Source organism: Oryzias latipes, chromosome 4, assembly GCF_053564925.1.
Source record: "Oryzias latipes strain Hd-rR chromosome 4, Olatipes_Hd-rR_3.1".
NCBI lineage: Eukaryota > Metazoa > Chordata > Actinopteri > Beloniformes > Adrianichthyidae > Oryzias > Oryzias latipes.
The window spans coordinates 15,402,856-15,423,156 of record NC_136240.1 but is presented as its reverse complement, the minus strand read 5'-3'; the positions used below and the strand labels follow the sequence as shown (position 1 = coordinate 15,423,156).

The 20,301-nt window shown below is 37.9% G+C and overlaps 4 protein-coding genes across 8 annotated transcripts in view; 3 read left to right on the top strand and 1 right to left on the bottom strand.

Moving 5' to 3' along the window:
- Positions 1-614: 614 nt before the first annotated feature.
- On the bottom strand, positions 615-2,533 carry fam43a (family with sequence similarity 43 member A). The gene is made up of 2 exons (XM_011473994.3): positions 2,447-2,533; positions 615-2,341 (listed from the first exon to the last, which is right to left on the bottom strand). Coding segments are annotated over exons 1-2 (1,068 nt in total). The 5' UTR covers positions 2,448-2,533; the 3' UTR covers positions 615-1,274.
- lsg1 (large 60S subunit nuclear export GTPase 1) lies at positions 2,448-8,861 on the top strand. Of its 2 annotated transcripts, XM_078946594.1 has the most exons (15): positions 2,448-2,567; positions 3,847-3,959; positions 4,046-4,172; positions 4,298-4,418; positions 4,497-4,583; positions 4,765-4,851; positions 4,938-4,998; positions 5,209-5,385; positions 5,567-5,920; positions 6,066-6,167; positions 6,260-6,403; positions 6,590-6,713; positions 6,916-6,995; positions 8,001-8,174; positions 8,290-8,861. In XM_078946594.1, the coding sequence occupies exons 2-15, from the start codon at positions 3,861-3,863 to the stop codon at positions 8,467-8,469; spliced, it is 1,917 nt and encodes a 638-aa protein (XP_078802720.1). In that variant the 5' UTR covers positions 2,448-2,567; positions 3,847-3,860; the 3' UTR covers positions 8,470-8,861. The 2 variants fall into 2 exon arrangements, with proteins under 2 accessions (XP_078802720.1, XP_004067947.1); XM_004067899.5 differs by lacking the exon at positions 2,448-2,567 and having other exon boundaries at positions 3,514-3,959.
- A 231-nt stretch (positions 8,862-9,092) lies between these two features.
- On the top strand, positions 9,093-15,336 carry tmem44 (transmembrane protein 44). 3 transcript variants are annotated; one of them, XM_011473992.4, is made up of 10 exons: positions 9,094-9,367; positions 9,445-9,556; positions 9,632-9,722; positions 9,868-10,046; positions 10,344-10,430; positions 10,511-10,681; positions 10,768-10,929; positions 11,970-12,089; positions 12,166-12,309; positions 15,100-15,336. In XM_011473992.4, the coding sequence occupies exons 1-10, from the start codon at positions 9,195-9,197 to the stop codon at positions 15,277-15,279; spliced, it is 1,419 nt and encodes a 472-aa protein (XP_011472294.1). In that variant the 5' UTR covers positions 9,094-9,194; the 3' UTR covers positions 15,280-15,336. The 3 variants fall into 3 exon arrangements, with proteins under 3 accessions (XP_011472295.1, XP_011472294.1, XP_004068012.1); XM_004067964.5 differs by having other exon boundaries at positions 9,097-9,367; positions 9,430-9,556; XM_011473993.4 differs by lacking the exons at positions 11,970-12,089; positions 12,166-12,309 and having other exon boundaries at positions 9,093-9,367; positions 9,430-9,556.
- Positions 15,337-18,415: 3,079 nt separating this feature from the next.
- atp13a3 (ATPase 13A3) overlaps positions 18,416-20,301 on the top strand; it is a 29,654-nt gene continuing 27,768 nt past the window's right edge. For both annotated transcript variants that reach the window (XM_023954223.2, XM_023954222.2), the window contains exon 1: positions 18,416-18,671. The gene's annotated coding sequence lies outside the window, so the exon portion shown is untranslated. The remainder of the gene's footprint in view (positions 18,672-20,301) is intronic.

The window sequence follows — 20,301 nt, the reverse complement described above, 5'->3', positions numbered from 1 at the left end:
TCAAAAGCCTCTGCAGCCGTGACACATGGTTTTTTCTGTCTCTTCTCGTAACGACCGCTCACATGAAGTGATGTGAGATGTGAATGTCTGCGTTGCAGCTCACCACAGGTCCAGCCTGAAGTGGTGGCATTTCATAAAGAGAACCGATCAAATCTGGTGAAAACTGTGCTTCCACTTTTAAACAAGAGACACAAATATACTAATTTGACTGATATTCTGAGAGTAATGTTGATGTTTTAAATTCAAGAAACGTGTCCATGTGAGGACAGGACATGAATGCACATAACAGCAGTCCTGGCAGAAGCTACTGCTATCCTGTTGTTATGGGACCCATGTGATGGTACAGCCTGCACCTCTGCTGACGTCCTCATGTGTGGCCTGTCCTCCCTGAGGCCAGCGCCAATGAATGAAGCTTCAGTACCTTAACTCAGGATCTTACATTTTGTTCTCTGCAATCAATTTGGCCAAAAAGAATTAAAGCAAAAATCTGGCCTAACGCTGAACTCCCTCCAGCATCTTCATTCTTTCCAGGAAAACCCCAACTCGTGCATAAATCTTCAGATAGTTGTCACATTTTCGTTGTTGTCGTTCTTTTCAGTGAAATCTCTGCTCACTTATGAAACCACATTTGGTCTTTTATTGAAAAATAACATTTATAATCAAAACATCTCCTTTTACATCTCAGTACATAACGTTTTGCTCTTCTTTTGCACAGCAAAGATATGACATATGTTTCAGACAACATACCAACAAAATAAAAAATAGAAGAGAATATGTACAAGATAACAAAAAAGACAGAAGTGCAAAATATCAGCGTCAAATGAGTCAACAGAGTGTTACAAATACACCCTGACCATGAAATAACAGATGCTTTTTAAGATCCACTTTTTTGAGAACAAAAAAAACACTTTTAAAAAAATGTAAGGATGTTTTGGATCAAGACGAGCACGTTCCAATAAAAAAAAAGCCATTTCAAGTGAGGAAAGAAGTCAGGTAAACAAGCTTAATGCTACAATAAATCCTCTTAAATAAAGAAGACGGTATTACAGCACTGTGTCCTGAGGCACCCCAGGATTTGGTTGTCTCAGATGTAAATGCATTCAAACTTGAATTTGCATCTGAAAAGCCTAAGAACTTCCAAATAAGAGTGGGTTCTCACATGTAGTGTGGCACAGATCTGACACTTCCCGACATGGCTGAAGAAATGCTATTATGGAGAGAGAAAATGTGCCTGACAAAAAACGAAACTGAACAGGAGAAATATCTGAACCTGTTCAGACAATTTCCAGCACCTTCACCTCCTGAAAGCCGTTATTATTCAGTGGTGGAGGCTCCTGGTTGCTTTCTATGGAGGAGTCACTCCCCGTGCTCTCCCCAGACAGGAGTCTGGTCACCCTGAGGTCAGCTTTCAGAGTCTGCACGTCGTTTCCTATGCTCATCTCTCCCAAGTCATTAATAATCTGCGTGAGCTCGTGTTTGCCGTTGCTCACATTGTCCGTGTCCAGAATGTCCTCGCACTCGAAGTGCATCGCCTTCTCCTCCTCCTCCTCCCCGACTAAGTCCTCCGTGATGGAGCCCAGCTTGGGCGCGCTCCTGCTGCGCTCCACCGGGGGTTTGTAGCAACACTGTCCGTTCAGCAGCTTCCTGAGCGGTACCAGCGGGATGGTCTGCTCGCCTATGAGCTGCTGCTGCTGGTGCCGGGCGTCGTCCCTGCGCTTCAGGCGCTTGAACTCGGCCAGCGCGGTGGCAGAGGTCTGGTACAGCAGCAGCGCCATCGCCTTGGCTTTCTCCGGCTTGGACACCAGCACCGCGTGGCAGCGCAGCATCACTGCTTTGTGCTTCATCTCGTGCCTGTAAATCCACGCGAAAACCTTGGGCAGCCGCGGGTCCGCCACGCAGTACGTCACCCGGTGCAGCAGGTACAAGTGGCCCGGCCTCCTCGCCTTGTCGTCCACATGCACCATCCGGATGCCCTGCGAGCTGATGGTCAGCTTCATCTTGGTGCCGTTCTTGCCCATCTCGCTTTTGCCCCAGATCTTGCTCACCGCCACGTCCGTGCAGCCCTCTCCTTTGGACTGGATGGTGGTGGCGTTGCCCAGGTACAGCACCGTGTAGGTGGGGTCATCGCTGGTGATCTTCACCTTTTTCCGCTTGGACTTGAACATGCTGCCCACGCGGCTGAGCGCGCTCTCGGGGCAGGACTTGGCGAAGGAGGTGAGCGCTGAGTAGTTGAGACTCACCGCATAGCCCTTCTGCTTGGTCTGCTTGTCTTCCTCAATCAAGTCGAACTTGTTCTTCTTCCAAGGCAGCATTTTATAGGTGTTTGCGTTCAACAACAGCACTGAGAGACAGGAAAGCAAATCTTTTAGTTTTTCTCTAAGTCCTTTGGCTGTTTGGAGCTTTTCAAGTCATCTAAGAGCGACTCAGTGAGAAAAGATCAACGTACTTCATCCAAGCATCCCTTAAAGTCCAGCCCATCGCGCGTCTCTGCATCTGCCTCTCAGCGCAAAACTCACTGACTCACAGAAACTAGGAGATTCCCCGTTATAAACTGGGACAAACCAACTGTGAGTTACCGTGGGGGGAAGGACTGAGCCAACTTTTTCTCTTCACATGGATAGATGGAAGTGGCGCATGGTCCAGTTGTTATCTTTTTACTTTGAAAACTTTTTAAATATAAAAAAAAAAACGTAAAAATCGGAAGGAACAGACGCTATATTCAAACCAGAATAGAAACAATAGAAAATATACGGACCAACAAAGTTTTACAGAATTAATAAAAAAAAAAATAAAAGCTCACCTTTTACTATATTTACGCTAAGATCTTTTTTTAAGAATAAAACCTCAGTTTTTTCCCCGCCTAAATGAATAGATAAATAATGACAAGAACAAAACCCGACAAAAACCATTTTGAAAGATTTTATATTTATTAAATGTTAATAAATGTATGTAGCACAAAATATGTGTAGGCTATTAAGAAACACAAATTGGGTTTTAATACAGCATAGTAAAAAATCAAATTTGTGTTGACGACAAACTAATTGACGACTTAATAATTATATTCATACAGTTTTTTTTAATAGAATAGAATTGTTATTCTGATGGAGTCACGTTTCTACTGTCCTTTGTTGGAAACCAGGGACATATAAAAGTACATTCATTTTTACTTTTTAAGTTAAAACAGTTCATAATTATGGACATGTTCACAAATATAGTTTGTGGTCAAGCAACAAAGCACGAGTCAGAAAAAAAATTCGGCTTCTGTCATTTAGATTTTGCTGCCATCTTGTGATTAATTGAGTGAACTGCCTCCATTATTGCAGCGTGTTTTTTGCGTAGTTTGAAATATGGAGGGCTAACCTATGTGAGTGATGATATAAAAATATATATGTATGCTAAAAGGTGTTAGGGTTATTTTACAGGTTTTTTTCTGCAGAATAGGAGAGCAGAAAGTGTCTTGACAGCTGTCGTATATTTTTATGGTACTTATTAGGAACCTCTGTTGTTGAGCTCCGGTTTGTACAGAGCACATTTAATAGCTGAACCTTACACCGGACCGTACCAAATTTAGGATTTCATAGAAAACGCCATAAATCTGCAATTTTATAAAATAACCATGTTAAAATATCCTTTAGTTATTTATGAGTTCCGTGTTTTAATAATAAACGCATCTAGTGTGTGTATTTTCGTCCATTGTAATTAAACTCTTAGATGTTTGACCATATTAGTTGGTTCTTTCCACTTCCGAACTTTGCGTCAACAACGAACAGCACATGGATTGCAGTTTTTTGTTGCTAGCGAGGTGTTTACACAGTTGAATTTTACTTCTCAATTTTTGCTCGACAGCTTTAGGAGTAGTTATGGGGAAGAAAAAGGCCGGCGGGGGAGTGGGACTGGGAAGAGCTTTGATAAAGGAAAGGCTCCAAACAAGCAGAGGAAACAAGAGAGGCGACTCATGGGTATGACATTCCCTGCATGATGATCTGAAGGCTTAGCTTTTAATGAACTTCTTGTATTTAAATATATAATTTAACCCCACCCCCAGCTACACACAAGTGAACTGAACGATGGCTACGACTGGGGGCGGCTAAACCTGCAGTCAGTGACAGAGCAGAGTTCTATGGATGACTTTTTGGCCACTGCTGAGTTGGCAGGGACAGAGTTTGTTGCAGGTAATAAACCCTCATTTATTGACGAAAATATGTTATAATTGTGACTAAACATTTTCTTTTGTTTTATCTACTTAACAGACCTTTGAAAAGCAAAAATAACTGACTTTTTTTCCCCTGCTCTCCAGAGAAACTAAACATTGAATTTGTGCCAGCTGAAGCCAGAGCAGGCATTCTAAGAAAAGAGGAGAAAATTCGGCTGAAGAAGCTGCATGAAGAAAATAAACATTTCCTGAGAATTCCTCGCCGGTAGGCTCATTCGACAGACTTGACTACGTGACGCCAAAGTGCAGATTAATTTAAATGTTTTCTTTTTTGTGTTTCAAGTCCACACTGGGATGAAAGCACAAGTGCAGAAGCTCTTCAGCAAGATGAAAAAGACAGCTTCTTGCTGTGGAGAAGAACACTTGCAAAGTGTGTAAATAGTTGTGTTTTGAGTCAAATTCGAATTTAAAATAGTACAGGTCACTTTGCCTATTTTTATAGTTTGTATTTTTCTCATCAATGCACAAAGGTTCATTAAATGTATTAACTGGTGGCTTATGAGACCCTTAATCTGAACTGTCTGTCTTTTTTTTAATCTCTTTTCTTAAAGATTGGAGGAGGAACAAAAGTTAATTCTGACGCCATTTGAGAAAAATCTTGAATTCTGGAGGCAGCTGTGGAGAGTGATTGAGAGAAGGTAGTATTGAGTTTAAACCTGAATTTTGGGAGGAATGATACTATTTCTATGAGCTGCTATACTTAATTTGTCTTTTTCTCTTTCAGTGACATTGTTGTTCAGATTGTTGATGCCAGAAATCCTTTACTGTTCAGATGCGCCGATCTGGTAAGTCCTTGGTTTGTTTGAGAGATTTTAAAATGGAATGGGCAGTAAAACGTATAGATTTTTGTGATTCAAAACCAAAAATAATCAGAAGAATCGACAAGTTTAGCAAAAATGGCAGTAATTACTTCAACAGTCACAATATGCCAAATAAATCAGCATTAAATCAGATTTCCAAAAGGCTAATATCCATCTTCTTTTGTTTGCCACCAGGAGTCCTATGTGAAGGAAGTGTCACCAGATAAGGTCAACATGCTTCTAGTGAACAAGGCAGACCTCCTGACCAGAGAGCAGAGAAAAGTCTGGGCCAGATTCTTTGAGAAAGAGGGTCTCAGGGCAGTTTTCTGGTCTGCACTTGCTGAAGGGAATCGGCTGGATGCAGAAGAAAAGGTGATGAGGTCAAATTTAAAAAGAAATGTCTAAAAAAAGTTTTTTTTAACATTTGAACTCTGCAGACCTCCTTGCTCCCTTTTTTAAGCTAAGAATGTTATTCAGATTGCTCTTTAATGTGCTTTGACATTCTGTAGTCTCTAAAACCAGTTGCCTTTGACTGACACGTGTCTCCTCACAGGGCATTGAAGTGGACGACCCAGAGTGCAGAGAAAGTGATCCAGAGGAAGATGATGTTCCACGGAATGAAGACCTAAGCAATAAAGGAGCAAGTGGTGAAAATGTGGAAAATCAGGACAGTAAAGAGGAAGAGAGTGGTGAGGAGGAAAACCAGCAGGAAAGTGTAACAGTTGACGAGGAGGACTGGCATACATGCTCAGAAGATGAGGAAGAAGGAGATGGAGGAACTCCTACATCATCCAGTGAAACATTCCACAATTCTAGTCGACTTCTACATAAGGATGAGCTGCTCAACATTTTCAAGGCTGCGCACAAAGGGCCCAGGTGTAAAGAGGAGCAGCTCACAGTTGGACTGGTGGGTAAAAAGATCCCCTTATTAAGACTATGAATCTGTTCATTTTGAGAGTTTAAAATCTGGAATCAGTTTCTTCTGACAAATATTTTGAGTTTTTTCTGAACATTGTTTACATTTTTCTCCTGTTTTGGTTTGGATTTAACAGGTAGGATATCCCAACGTAGGAAAAAGTTCCACCATTAACACTATATTGAGGAACAAGAAGGTTTCCGTTTCAGCCACACCGGGACACACTAAGCACTTTCAGGTACCATCCTATTCACTAAAACGATTCAGGTTACTGATTTTCTTTAGAAAGATCTTGATTTTTAAATATATATATGTATCATTTTTGTGCAGACTTTGTATGTGGAGCCGGGCCTGTGTCTCTGTGACTGCCCTGGTCTGGTCATGCCCTCCTTCGTTTCTACCAAAGCGGAGATGATCTGCTCAGGGATTCTGCCCATAGACCAGATGAGAGATCATGTACCTGCAATCTCCCATATATCCTTTAAAGAACTAAAGCCAAAGAGGATTGGTGCTGTTTTGATAACTGATCATTCACACTGGTTTTCCATTTTAATGAAACTTTTTATAATTCAAACACTTTTGTGTGGAGAATGTGTCACCAAGTAAACATTATACATAGCCTAATGCCTGAAATGTGCAAGACCTTAATGGATTCATCACGTGTGCCAGATGATTCCTCGACACGTGTTAGAAGGAACATACGGTATTAACATCATCAGACCACGAGAGGATGAAGATCCTGACAGGCCTCCCACCTCAGAAGAGCTGTTGACGGCGTACGGATGTGAGTCAAGGAGATGCTAATAGTGTTTTAGCGGGAAGCTTTCCATCTCATCATATTTATGCTTCTTTTGCTTTTGTATTTCTACCTGTTTGAAGAAATTCTATCCCATTTTTCTGTTGGTTTAATTCATTGCTTTTTGTTTTTGACTGCAGACATTTGAGGAAATCGAACAAACGACGTGTTTGTCTTTCATTTGTTTCAGACATGAGGGGCTTTATGACATCACACGGGCAGCCTGACCAGCCCCGATCAGCTCGCTACATCTTAAAAGATTATGTCAATGTAAGTCTGATATTAGTTGGTTGACTTGTATTATCTTCTTGTCCCGGGTTATAACATTGTTACTCAAATATATGTCATCATTTGGCCAATTAAATACAGGAAAACAAATCTAAAGTAACTAGTTGCATAATTCACAATACTTATTTTAGTGTTTTTCTTTATAGATTTATTATAAAAACAAACACCTGTAATTAATTTAAAGATTTTTCTTTTTTAAAGCTATCTAATCTTAACACTTTGTACTAGCTTTGCTGATTTAAAAAAAAAACAGTTTAATTAAATACATGCATTAAAAAAATCAGACACTGAGCCAATTTTGAACTTTATTGGTAAAATGTAGGGCTGCACGATATGGCGATATTAATGATCAATATTGCAATGACGATAAAACTTGCGATATATGATCAAATGGCAAAACAACCAAAAACATAATTTTCATTTCACTGCAACTGTTTAGTAATAAATAGGAGTCAACATACCTTATATTATACCCCAAATGACCCTCGTCTATATAGGAAGTGAACATCTAACATAAAAGGACTCCATCCGGTTGGTCTACAACATGAAGGGGTCCATCTGATTGGTCAAATGCAAACAGGGATTTATTTGATTCATTCAATACTTTATGCTGCCATAAGACTGTTTTAGCACATGTAAGGTAAACATAAATTGCACTTTTCACCGTCTTTTGCGATATGTGTGTTACACAGTTTGATATCGTCATTGCGAAATCAAACTGTTTGCTTCAGTTCATTTCCTTTAAAAACAAAAACGTCAGTGTTTGTAAAATGTTGTTTAGTTCAAGTTTGCGATTTATTCTGCAGGCCTAGTAAAATGTTTAGCACCCCCCCCCCCCCTCCTCCATTCCAACCTCCATCCATTAACAAAATTTAAATAGAAAAAACCTGCACAGTGGAACATCAATGCAAGCAAAGTGTTTTCCAATCTTTTCAGTGTTTCTTTAGCCATGTACAGGTAAAGCTTACAGTGTTTTATTCCTCACAGGGAAAGCTTCTGTTTTGCCATCCTCCTCCACACATCAAGGCTGAAGACTTCCAACCACAGCACAGCAAGTTTCAGAGGAGAGAGCCAGACGTGGGTCATTTCTCCACAGCAACAAACAAACAGGGCAAAATCAAGAGGATTGAAAATGTTGTTGATAAGAACTTCTTTCATCAGGTAAAACCAGCCTGCTGCTCTATTTCATTTCTAGACAGATTTTCTGTTTCCAGGATGGTTTTTAAACCGCCTACTTATTAAAATTGGCTAACAGTGTGTTGTTTTCTGTTTGCAGGAGAATGTGCGTGCACTCACCAAAGGCGTCCAGTCCATCATGGGTTACAAACCAGGCAGTGGGCCTGTCGCACAAGCCGTTTCTGAATCACAACCACACCAGGGAAAACCCTGGAAGATGCACGGCAACAAGAACAAGAAGCAAAAATTACGCAGGACCACCAAGCATCTGGATGCCTGAATGATTGTTTTAAAGATTTTTAAATAAACTGAAACATGTATAAGTTTATAAGCAATTTCTGATCCAGCTGATAGTCACTTGAACCACTGGTGATTGAGAATTCTTTAATCTGAGGAAAATGAAATGTTTTGAACTCAACACAGATTCTAATAGCCTACTGTGGTTTGAAAAATAAAATCACCCGATCAAAACTGCAGATGACAGCAGCTACACATTGAGAAAATGTGTAATGTACAAACAATGGAAATGTTGTGTATTTAATGCCAAATTTTTCGGATTGAAGTCAGACTGTTTTTCAGAATAAAAGCTGTTTGGGTCCAGGTTGTTGTTTTCAATAGAAGCTGCAAATCTTTGCAAGTTAAAAATAAACTGCTTATTGTTCTGAAGTCAAAGAGACTTGTGATCATTTTAACGTAAAATATCTTCACGCAAAAATAATTTGTTTTAGAAATGAGGTGCTGGAAGAAATGGTTGTTTTTTCAAAGCATCGTAGCTACACTAAAATAAAGCAATAATTCTTGAACTCCAATTTAAACAAGATGCAAACGTCATTTATTCTAAAAAAATAAATAAATGTGGGCCTGCTGATACTGTTGTTGGCTTTGGACAGGTGTATCTCAGGTATCTAAGCCCCTCCCCCTAGCGCAGTCCTTTGAGTCCTCTCGTCATTTAAAGGATGAGCTCCTCGTGATCTTAAGTTTAGTTATTTTCGACAGAAAACAAAAATGTCGGGCAGCTCGGTGCATGGTGGCTTCAGAGGCAGCAGCTTCCTGTCCAACCAGGCTGCGTTTTGGCTCGCGTGGTTCTCCACCTGCTTCACTCACGACGCGGACAAACTGTGCGCACCTGCCGGCCTGACTTTGCTGTCCGCGTTGCTCCTGCTGCTGTCATGCCTTCTGTAAGTAAAGCTCACATTTCCTCTGATGTCCCGGGAGAAACTCTGCATTAAACCTGTTCAAGGCTTTTGTATCTGAGGTGCAAATTTCCAGGGGAGTATTCAGGAGAGACCATCCTGGGTTTCTACTGCTTCCTTGGTGACCTGTGCAGCGCAATGGGAGCCATCATGTCCAGGCAGCTGCACATTCAGGTAAGTCGTTTGGCTTTGTTTTTCATCAGCTGCATGCTGGGATGTGGTTTTTCTTACTTTTGCCTTGTCTTTTAGGTTTTCATGGGCTCTTTTGCGGCTGCTCTGGATGCTTTCAGCTGTATTTTGTGCTGCTTCTCTGTATTCCTGTGCTGGAACTCAGAAGGACGTAAGTTAAAATAGAAAATCATGCAGTTGTAAAGTATGCAAAGTACAACCAATGTGTCTCCTTCAAACCTAAAACTTTATGCAAAACAAAGAGCGGACTACTGATAACCACACAAATGAACTGGACATGTTTTTTTCTTCTTCAGACAGGCGCTTGAGGATGGCGAAGAAGCGCAGGAGGCAGCATCTCCTGGCTGTGGGGGTGTTGATGGTGGTCGCAGGAGGGTTTTTGAAGTCCAGGGTTGAGCCTCCCACAGTCAGATCTGTCAAAGCACGGAGGCTTCTGGCTTCTGGTCTGCAGCCTCCCAGCTGGAGTCTGTTAATGGTGTGATCGCACAGACAAACGTTCCTGTGCATACAATGTTTTTGCGTGTGTGTACACGCCTGAATAGTTTTCAAAACCAATATTAGGTTGTTGTTTTTGTTCTTTGGCTGGGACCAAGTTAAGTTAATGTCCATACTAAGAAGTTGTCTTTCTTGTGTATCAGAGGTTAAAAGATTTTATGGATCTTGACACATTTGGACTTAAAGCTTTCAGCCTTTCTCATCTTGAGCATTTTATGATTTAGAGAAATATTTGTCATATTTGACTAGATCCTTTTAAATATTTTCCTTTCTGAAGGACAACACTGAAATCCTTGGCTACACACTGGGCCTTCTGTCCTTTGTCATTGCCTGTACCTCCAGGTTTCCCGCGCTCTGCAGAGCAGTGAGTATCATAACTGGCATAGGTGCTACATGGAAATGTTGCCAGTATCAAGCCTTTCTTGTGTCTTCCTTTTCTTTTAGACCAAAGGGCAGAAGTTTACTCGATTCTACATTTTCTCGAGGCTGCTGTGCTCCGTGTCAGGTGTTCTCTATACTGCAGCTATCCTCCTTTCTAACACTCAGTTTGGGTTTCTCCTGAGAGTCCTACCATGGCTTCTCTCTGCAACTAGTTGTGTTCTTCTGGACCTCATTGTATCCTTGTGGCCTAATATTACTTTTAGACATTGCAGCTGCTGCTTCTCTGTTTGTTTTTTTTTCTTTTAACCTTACTTTTCCAGATTTTATTAATCTACAGTTGCAAGAGAGCAACAAGGCAGCGCCGGATGAAGTTTGGTCCGGACATGGAAAGTCTTTTAGGTGATTCAAGCATCGGTGCAGAGCATACTGGGTTCTCAAATCAACAGAAGAAACCAAGTTCCAACTTTTCTGCTCAAACAAAGGTGAATGCCTTTATTTAGTGACACTGCTAATGTTTTTTTATTAAACCTTTTCCTGTAAGACTTTCAGTTAACTTTGCTTTGCATATGTTTTTAAGCTCAAATTAGGCCAAGTTAAATTTATATATACAAGTATTTGTCATTTTAAAGCTTAAACTAAGAAAATTACTTCTTCTATAAAGTTTTTAGACAAATAATCGAATCAAGTATCCAGTTTTTTGGCCCTTTTTTCTTTCTAGGATATTATAATAACTGGTCGTCAATCATTCCCAACTTGAGACTTTATTTATTTTTCCATGGTTTTATTTTTTTATAAATCCCCAATGGGATTAATATTTTAACTTAGTCATTTAATTGTTTTATTGTTAATCTTAATCGTTATTCATGATTTGGTCTGTCTTGTCTCCTATTTCTTTGGGAGTTTCAGATGTTGTTTACCTTCAGTTTTTTCTCATGTTGGAATTTACTCTAAAAATGTTGCTATTTTCATGTTCTTTCTAAATTTACAAGAAAACTCAAATTTATTTCTTTTTTTCAATTTGTCTTTGTTTTTCTTGATCATGTCTGAAATATTACTTTTCTGTTAAATATTCAGTGCAAAGTCATAATTTACTATTACAAAAGAAACAATGTAGATAAAATTGTTCAAGTGTAAACCAAAGTTCCTCATTTTGGTTTAAAGAACCAAATGGTGGTGGGGTTTGATCAAATGTATTTTTTACTTCTTACCCAGTTGCTGCTACATTATCTTAGTATTCCTTTCTGTGTTGGGGCCTCTCAGTCAAAAGAATTCAGGACATTCTATGACAAGACTCAAATATATATTTGTCTGCTTGTTAAAGTCTTAAACTAAGTTTTAACAAAATAATGTGTCCGCACTTATCAAAGTGAAGTGAAAATGAAGAGCTACATATATTTTTTTCTTTCAAAAAGCAGATTTAGCAGAATACGTTGTAAGTTCTGAAATATTTTTACACCCACTGAAAATCTTGTTCAGATCACTTAAGACATGTGCAAATAATTACATTGTTTTTCTATCTAAGGTCTTCGCTAATGTCTTGGATTGTATACGACAATATTCAACATTCTCTGGAAAAGTGAAAAATATTCAGAAGATGACTGATATGGGTCAGTATATGGATGTCAGTATTCAGCCAGCAAAAGTAAGGAATGGTCTGTTGTAGATCAGATTTGTACCAGCCCACTGCTCGGTTACTTAATAAACATGTCTCCTCGTAGCAAATATCATTTAAAGAAGTTATGATGGGCAAGGAAAGGGTGGAGGATGGAGCTCTGTGCAGCAGGGTGCGCCTGGTCAGAGTTGGCAGTCTCTGCTCCTCAGATACGTCCTATGACTCCTCGCCTGACAGCTCTGATCTGGAGGTGGGTTGGACAACAGATGAACCTCAGAAATCCATTTTAATGGATACGTTTAACACAAGATTTTAATTATTTACTCATCACAAGTCTACCGTCCTTAAATTAATGTCAATTCATTATCTAAGTGATGCAAATATTTTAAAAAAATCTTTTCTTAATTTTTAGAGTTTTTTTGTTTTGTTTTATTTGCTCATAAAAAAACTCTCAAAGTTGTATTTTACCAAAGTGCCACTGGGTGGTGACAGCAGATAAAACAGACCAAATCTATTAGTTTTGCTGCTTGTGTTGCATCAGAAAAAAATTACAAGATGCTGTATGATCATCCTAAATTATTCAACCTATGACCTTTCACCGTCTTTAGTAGTACGACTGAAGTTCGGCTAACTTAAGGAATTCCTTTAATAATTAAGTTTAGAATTTCTGAAATGGAAATTTAGAATGTAGCTGAGAAGTAGAACATTTAAAAGGCAAAAAAACAGTAGTTTGGCTGCAACCTACTTGGAGTTTAGTTTAACATGTGACTTATGGGGAAGTAAGTCAGAAGACTGCAGAGAAATGTTCTTGTTAGGGGACAACAGTCAGCACGTTCTAGTCAAAATGATGAACTGTACCTTTTACTGGAGTGTGAGCATGTGATCATTTTGTTTAGAGTCAAATATTCATTTCAAAGCGTTATTTTAGGCAGTTGACATTTATACTATATTTATTTTATCATAAAATACATTGTTGGCAAACTCTTTGGAAATTAAATTGCAAGTTTTTCTTTTCTTAGTCGCTCAGTAGTTTTTCTTTGAGATACGACCCAGTTGTTCTGCCATAGGGAATCTTTGAAAGATTAGGCCTGGGCTGGGTCAGTCTGCCTAGGAAGCAGTGCAAAATGGCTGCCCTGTCTATAAGAGGCCAATATATACAACCCCCTGCTATTTGTAGGAATGTTCATGGCCTCTTATGTGGTGACCCTTTGCCAAGAAATCTTACTGTGCGTGAACATTGTGCATGGACAATGCCCTCTTGAAAATCAACAATAGGATAAAATATGATGAAAAGCCCCATCCCAATGCCACTTTTGTCTGCATTTTTGCCACACTTAATATACTCAGACCCCAAAACCAATGTAAAAGATTGACCTAGGACGATTGTAAATAAGAGCATTTTTTTACTATAAGGGACAAAAATGTCCAATCCTTGCAAAACATTGTGTGGAAAAACAGTAATAAATGATTGGGCCATAATTTATATCAAACATAACTGACAACTGAATGCCAATTATGTGCACAGTGGCAGATGGATGAGATTCTTCTTCAAAAGTCCATGGTTTAGGGCAAAATTCATTTAGCAAATCTTCCAGGTCCTCAGGTAAAAATTAGCCCAGACTATCACACTACCACCATATTTGACTTTTGTTTTATAGTAATTCAGTATCATCTGTAATATGACAAACACCAAATATTTAAACATTTTTCAAATTCAAAATATTCTTATCTTGCTTGTATAATGTCAGCTAATGTTTATTTTATTTTTTTTTCTGATCTGAAATATATATTTTACATTTTATGAGGTAATTTTATGTTGTGGTTAAGGCTACAAAGCAAACTTAAACCAAATGGGCTTAAATTCCATACAAAACTGTGTCTATCTTTACTGACGCAGATATGACACAATAGCTTTACGACAAATACGTTTTCATTTAAAGTTTTTTTATGTATTGATTTATTTTTTTTAAACAAGGCTTTGTGAGGTGGAACAAAACAAGACTTTCAGATCTGTATCAGCATGTGTTCAATAAAAACAAACGGCATCCACTGCTCCCTGGCATCCTTTTTTTTTTTTTGTGGAAAAAAAAATAGGTTCCTGTTTTTAGCCAAAGCATGTCAAATATTTAACAGGCGAAAGCCAAAAAAATTCAACCTGCACGTTGTACTGCTCTCTAGTGGGCTGCCTGTCAGCTTTCAATGGAGAATTTCCTGACACCAGGGGTTATAATATCCTCTGTAAGAAATATTCCACTTCAAGTAAGGCCATTTTAAGTTGGTGGGATGGGAAAAAAACTGTTGTTGATTCATATTTGGAAATACAGCAAATGTAGATTTTGACCTTTAGGCCATATTTTTTGTAAACTCTATATGGACATTTTAAAGGTGCAGTAAACCATAAAGGGTTTTAATTGAATTAGTCTTAAGTATATGTTTAAAAAAATGTGAGAAAAACACACAAAGCATGATTAGGACTTCAGGTTGATTTCCATCAGCATGGCGTTGTTAAAATTTTACTCCTTACTTCTCAGAGACAAGACAGGCAAACGTGACAGGTTGAAAACTAGGTAGGGAGAGAAGGAACACATTCCTAAACAAAGACTTCAGTTTGCCAAACCTTGACTGATGATTCACACTACTCGGGGGTTAATGTTCTACAGACATAGGAAACCTCCTTATGTATCCGTTTATTTAATGGTGTTGCAATTTGGTCAAAGATTGTGCAGATTCTGTCATGTGGTCTATGGGAGCTAAGTCTTAATAAGAAAGAAAATTATGAATTGCTTTTAACTACCAGTAAAAAATCTTACTATAATCCAGGTACATGCCATTAGATTATTGTCTGATATTGCATAAAAAAGCTTTACTGCTAATTCATAGTGTGACATAAACAAGTATAAGATACCATAACACTGTTAGGTGTTGCAAAAAATATTTTAATATATTTAAACTTGCAATATTGTTTATAAATGTTTTTAAGAACCATTTTTGATTGCCAGGACATTTTCTAACCCACCTTCTGTATCCTTTCACTTTCCAGTGGGATTTTGGAGCAGCCATTTCACAGTGGAGTAAACCAACAGTGAAACTCCAGGAGAGAGATGAATTCCCCCTTCAAGACTGGCCAGTAAACCCCAAACCCCTCAGCATCTGCACATACTCCGAACCCCCAAAGAAAACACTGTCTGCTTCAGAGGAGTGCAGCCCTGCTGTAATCTGAACAGTCTTTCGCAAATAAAGCAGTCATTTGAGAATTAATAAACAGGGCAAACATTGACCTGGTATCTGTCACTTCATTGGCCAGTTTTTCAGTTCAGTGTGAAACTGAAGCAAACACTTGATTGGGGGCAAAGTATTGATTAGGTGAGGAGTTTTTTTTCCCCCCTTCCTCCTTAATGTCTGGTGTTCTGCTTGTTTTCCACTGTTTGTTTAACACTCTGCCAAGGCAGCTTTTTAAACGCAAAATGCACCTGATCCAGGTTTTCCCCAACAGGTAAGGTAGGGATATCTACAAAGAGCAGCAAGATGAGGGAGTTTGACACCACCGCTCTAGTTTTCCCAATGTTCAACAGAAGCAACTACAGCTTACAGAATGTACTTTAAGAATTTGTATCTGCTACTTATAGGGGGGAACAAAAGAAACGCCTCGCACAACAGTACAACCGGCATTGTTGCCAATAAAGGTTTTTGGGTCACATCTCGAGTCTTGTGGTCATCCTGGGTTATCAGGGCTGGACTGGGAAAAGGAGCGGTGGAGCAGATAAGCCTCCGACTAGACGCCCAAGGCTTGTCGGTCCTCTCCATCACTCAGCAGACCTCTGTTCATCTGCTGGCTCTGCAGCTGTATGAGATGATGGTGGAAACACAAAGCGGGGCTTTTTAAACTAGGGAAACTTCCTAAGGCCAGATAACTAAACAATGCACATAGTAGAGAAAAGTTTGAACTCCACCCTGATACATTTTTTTCAAGTGACACTTCTGTCTGAAAGAGGTGACTGGGAAGTGACTGAGACATAACAAAGCTATTGCTGATATCAGCAGTTAGACTTTGTGTAAAATAAGCCCTCGTTTTGTCAGCAGACATGACTTTGAATTGACTAGGAGACTATTTACTGAATATCAATTAAGGCCGTGTCATATAGTCATTAATTATGTGACTGAAAATTTAGAGCTAATAAGTTGAGAAAAGGAGTCATTGGATGAGTTGTGTTGCAAAATATAAACAGGAGGATACTGAGAATAAAATGTCTTGTTACTATGCAGGAAAATAAATACCATCATTTAATCAAAAAAAGGCAGGATTGTTGAAAAAATATCAAATGTGTGTATTTATAAAATATATATATATGACTGTAGCACCTATTGAAGTTTTTTTCACCCATAATTCAAAGTAATATGTAATTCTCAATTCACAATTAAATTTTATTAAAATTATGGGTGGAAAAAACTTCCATACCTGGGGTATGCAGTTGCTTATTTTGAACAAACCAAAACAAAATGTTCTGTATTTGGTTTGATTCAAAAGGAAAAGTCCTGAGTTAGCATTGCTCAATCTGTGGGCCTCATCTCTGTCCCTTCTGAGACTGCTAAAAGAAAACAAACTGTGCGTCACACAGAATCATGGAATTCTGTTTGCAAAAGTGTAAAAGAGCTTGGATTAGCACATCTGAAGCAACATTGGGGGAACGGGCCTTTCTGTTTGTCTTGGCCTGTGTGTGAGGGAACATGGAAGATGTAGAATGATTTCAGCCCGAGTGGTACCAGATCAGTTTGCAAGTATGTTTGAAAGAGAGCAGGGGAGATGTTGAAGACTAAAAAAGAGGAAAAAATACATTTAATTGATCAATTCATAACAATTTATCAAATATTTAGTATTTAAGATTAGGAGATTCATTTTTAAGGGAAAAAAGAAGAGAGACTTCAACATATTTTATCAAGACTATATTGTCGTAGGACAGATGCTAGAAGGTAGCAATTTAGAAGGTTATAAAATAGTTGTTTTAGTCTGAAAATATGTTTTAAAATTTAGATTAAAGGTGTAAATACATGTATTAAAATGAACTTGTATCTTAAAACTAAAACAATAAAAATGGCCTATATTATAATTATTGTTCATTAATGAGACTTTAAAATTTGCTTAATGTACTGCAAAAAATTACATTATTTAGATAATTTGAATAACATTTTTTAAACACTTAACAACATTCTTTGATGGCACCTCCCTGGAGCAAGAATAATGAAACCCACTAATCTCTTGATTTAAAGCCTAATAGATTGATTTGTGCAAAACACATTTTTCCACCTTATGTCTTCTTTAGCTGATAAAGTGTTTGACTTTTGAAGTGTGTTTTTCCACTGAAAAAGTGTTATTTTGTTAATCCGGGTTAAAAAATAACCTGAACACCTGTTTTAGTGATATACTTTTTTTCATTTAGTTCAAATATTGTGTAAAAAAAATCCTGAAGTCAAAATAACATTCCTAAAAAGGTGACTTCACTTTAAATCTATGATGACAGCAGTTGTTCAATTTACAACTATCATATTGAAACTTTTACACATTTAATTTGAACTCGCACACATGCTACAGCATTTTGGTCTAGTATCTTAGACAGTAAAGATAAAATACATGTTCTCTTTCTTTTTTAAACATTCCATTTCAGGTTTTTTCTAAGACAAAAGAAAAAACAGGGTCTACTTAGTGAATTTAATTTTCATTTTAACCAAATATTATGTTCATAAATGTAAATAACAATACCAATCTCGCCCTTTTTTTTTTTCTTGAAATAAAAAAAATCAGAATCTGTTAAAACCTCTGAAAATGTTAAATGTTTAAAAACTTGTAACATATTTAAAAAGTACAATTGTACAATTCAACTGGTGATCCCCTTGTTTTTGCTCTCTTTCTTTTTACGTATGTGAATAATAGGAATGTGCTCTCTAAAATTGTTTTCCCCTTTTTTTCTCATTTTTTGACATTGCTTTCTTCTTTTGGCTCCATTGTTTAATTTTTCTTGTGTTATAATCATAGAAATTCTTAAACTATTTACTGTCGATGTTGTTGATAAAGTCTTTTATAATGATAATTATAATAATGGATTAGATTTATCTTCGCTTTTCCAGACGCTCAAAGCGTTTACAATTTGTCTTTTATTCATTCACTCCTCATTATGAAAGAGAAAATGTTCCAATCTTTTACAAATCACCTTAAATCGATAATTTCAAATAACTACTCTTGAGTGTACATAATCTCTGTTTAATGATATTTGTATTATTTTTACATTTAAAACTTAAAAAAAAGGATTATTATTATTCCATTAGGATTCTTTATTTTTCCATTTTTGGTGTCGTTTAAGTTGCGTGCGCTTGAGTGACACCATCATAATACGTCACTTCCTGGAGTCACGCAGCCAGTTCTGGCCAGTTCACTGCTGCTAGAGTACTCATTCTCAGCTGTCAACACAGCGCAACCTTCCAATTCGGCTTTCTGCCTTGATAGCGTTTTTCAAATAAACTCAGCGCAGTTTTTTCCTCCGACGTTTTCCTTCCGACAACACCCACGGCCCTTGTAATCATGACACGAAGGTGATCTTCAGAGTGTCCAGGTGGTTCTGGGTGAGTATTATTCTGAAATAATATGTTTGCGGTCTCCGTTCATCATCGCTGTCACCATCACCCATGTGTTAGTTGCTATGAAGCGCGGCTAAACTACTGCGGTAATATCAGCTTTGCGGAAACGTGTGCTCAGCCTCTCTACTCTGGGATTCACTGGGAAAAGCTGGACGTATTATATTTTTTTAAACACAAATTTCCTCTAAATGTAAACAAATAAATGAGAATTATGAATTGAAGAGACACATTGAGGGCGGTCGTTAGCCTGGCTAGCATTAGCTAGCTAGCAAGCATCCAACGGTGTCTACTAATCTACCAGATCAAGCTCTACCTGACTCTGTGTGAGATGTGTCGACGAGTCACAGCTTTAGAGAAATACCTCACAGAAACCAGGGGGGTCTTAATTGTTGCTGTAATCAGCAAATAGATGATGGAACTAAGCAGGTGGACTTAACCCTTTCAATTGAAAATGTGTTTTTTGTTGTACTGACCTCACTAAACCGAATTGGTCTTAAAACACGTGTATATAATTTGTACACGTGAAATCAGTTTTAACTGAATTAGTTCTTTACCAGACAAACTTTCTCAAACCAACTCACTGTGTATAAAACAACCTTGCTCTGACATAATGGCAAACACGTCTTCTTGCATATCTTTTCGAGATCATTTATCACAGTTTTTAAAGGAAAAAATAGCTATCCAAGTTCAGAGGTACTGTTTGTGGTGTCACAACAAAGGCAAGAGAACTTTGTTGATGATATATATAATTTAGAAGCATATTACTTTAACCTTGACTTTTTTAGGCAACTTTTTTTTTTGTCACAATTGCCTTTTAAATTGATATAACGCATATTTTTAACTAATCAATGATGAATTCACTTTTATTGAGAGGGACCAATGAAGGTGCACTTTTGCAGCAAAGGAAAGGATTCATGAAATCAGCAATGTAGACTTAAATCTGGGCAACTTGTGCAAAAGTTAAGATTTTAGGGGGGGGGGGGGGGGTGTTGTGTTTCCTTTGTGATGTATAATAACAAATACATTTGAGAAACACCATTCCAAAAGCTTCTTTTTTATTTTCTCTTGCAGTCGTTTATTTTAGATTCTCCTTCAATCCTTAGATTCAAGCAGTCGAACCAGATTTTATTTTTTAAATCAGATACGATAAAACAATGAAGTAGAAGCCTTAATACATATTGCTGAGCACAATTCAAGGTTTTTCTATATTTGTGGAGTTCTCCATGAAAGATTACATTGAGGACCCAAATTGCCAATGTAATATGTAAAGACTACTAATCTTTTAGATTTGAGTTTCACTGTTTAATTTTATTTTTATTGTTTTGCATTAGCACACCTAGTTAAGATTTTTTCAGCATTATGTGTCTGTGGAGCTAATGAACTTATTCTGGCGTGTTGGAGCAGAGAAATGTTTCAGTGGTGAGGATTCTTGAGGATCACATGGAGAAACATTAAGTAAAATACATACATAAAAATACATTAATACAGTGTAGAGTTTTCAGCTATAATTTACCAAAATTCCATTCAAACAGCTACAAAGAAATTACATAGATAATAAAGCCAACCCAAAATCAGCTGAATATAAATAAAAAAATACTAGCTAGCATCTTTGTCA

Excerpts from the sequence above, each read along its gene's own strand:
- lsg1 (XM_078946594.1), top strand. The coding sequence starts at position 3,861 with ATGGGGAAGAAAAAGGCCGGCGGGGGAGTGGGACTGGGAAGAGCTTTG. Across the intron at positions 4,419-4,496 it reads TTCCTGAGAATTCCTCGCCG|TCCACACTGGGATGAAAGCA; the intron begins GTAGGCTCATTC and ends TTGTGTTTCAAG. Across the intron at positions 5,386-5,566 it reads GGCTGGATGCAGAAGAAAAG|GGCATTGAAGTGGACGACCC; the intron begins GTGATGAGGTCA and ends GTCTCCTCACAG.
- tmem44 (XM_004067964.5), top strand. The coding sequence starts at position 9,195 with ATGTCGGGCAGCTCGGTGCATGGTGGCTTCAGAGGCAGCAGCTTCCTG. Across the intron at positions 9,368-9,429 it reads CTGCTGCTGTCATGCCTTCT|GCTTTTGTATCTGAGGTGCA; the intron begins GTAAGTAAAGCT and ends AACCTGTTCAAG. Across the intron at positions 9,723-9,867 it reads GTGCTGGAACTCAGAAGGAC|ACAGGCGCTTGAGGATGGCG; the intron begins GTAAGTTAAAAT and ends TTTCTTCTTCAG.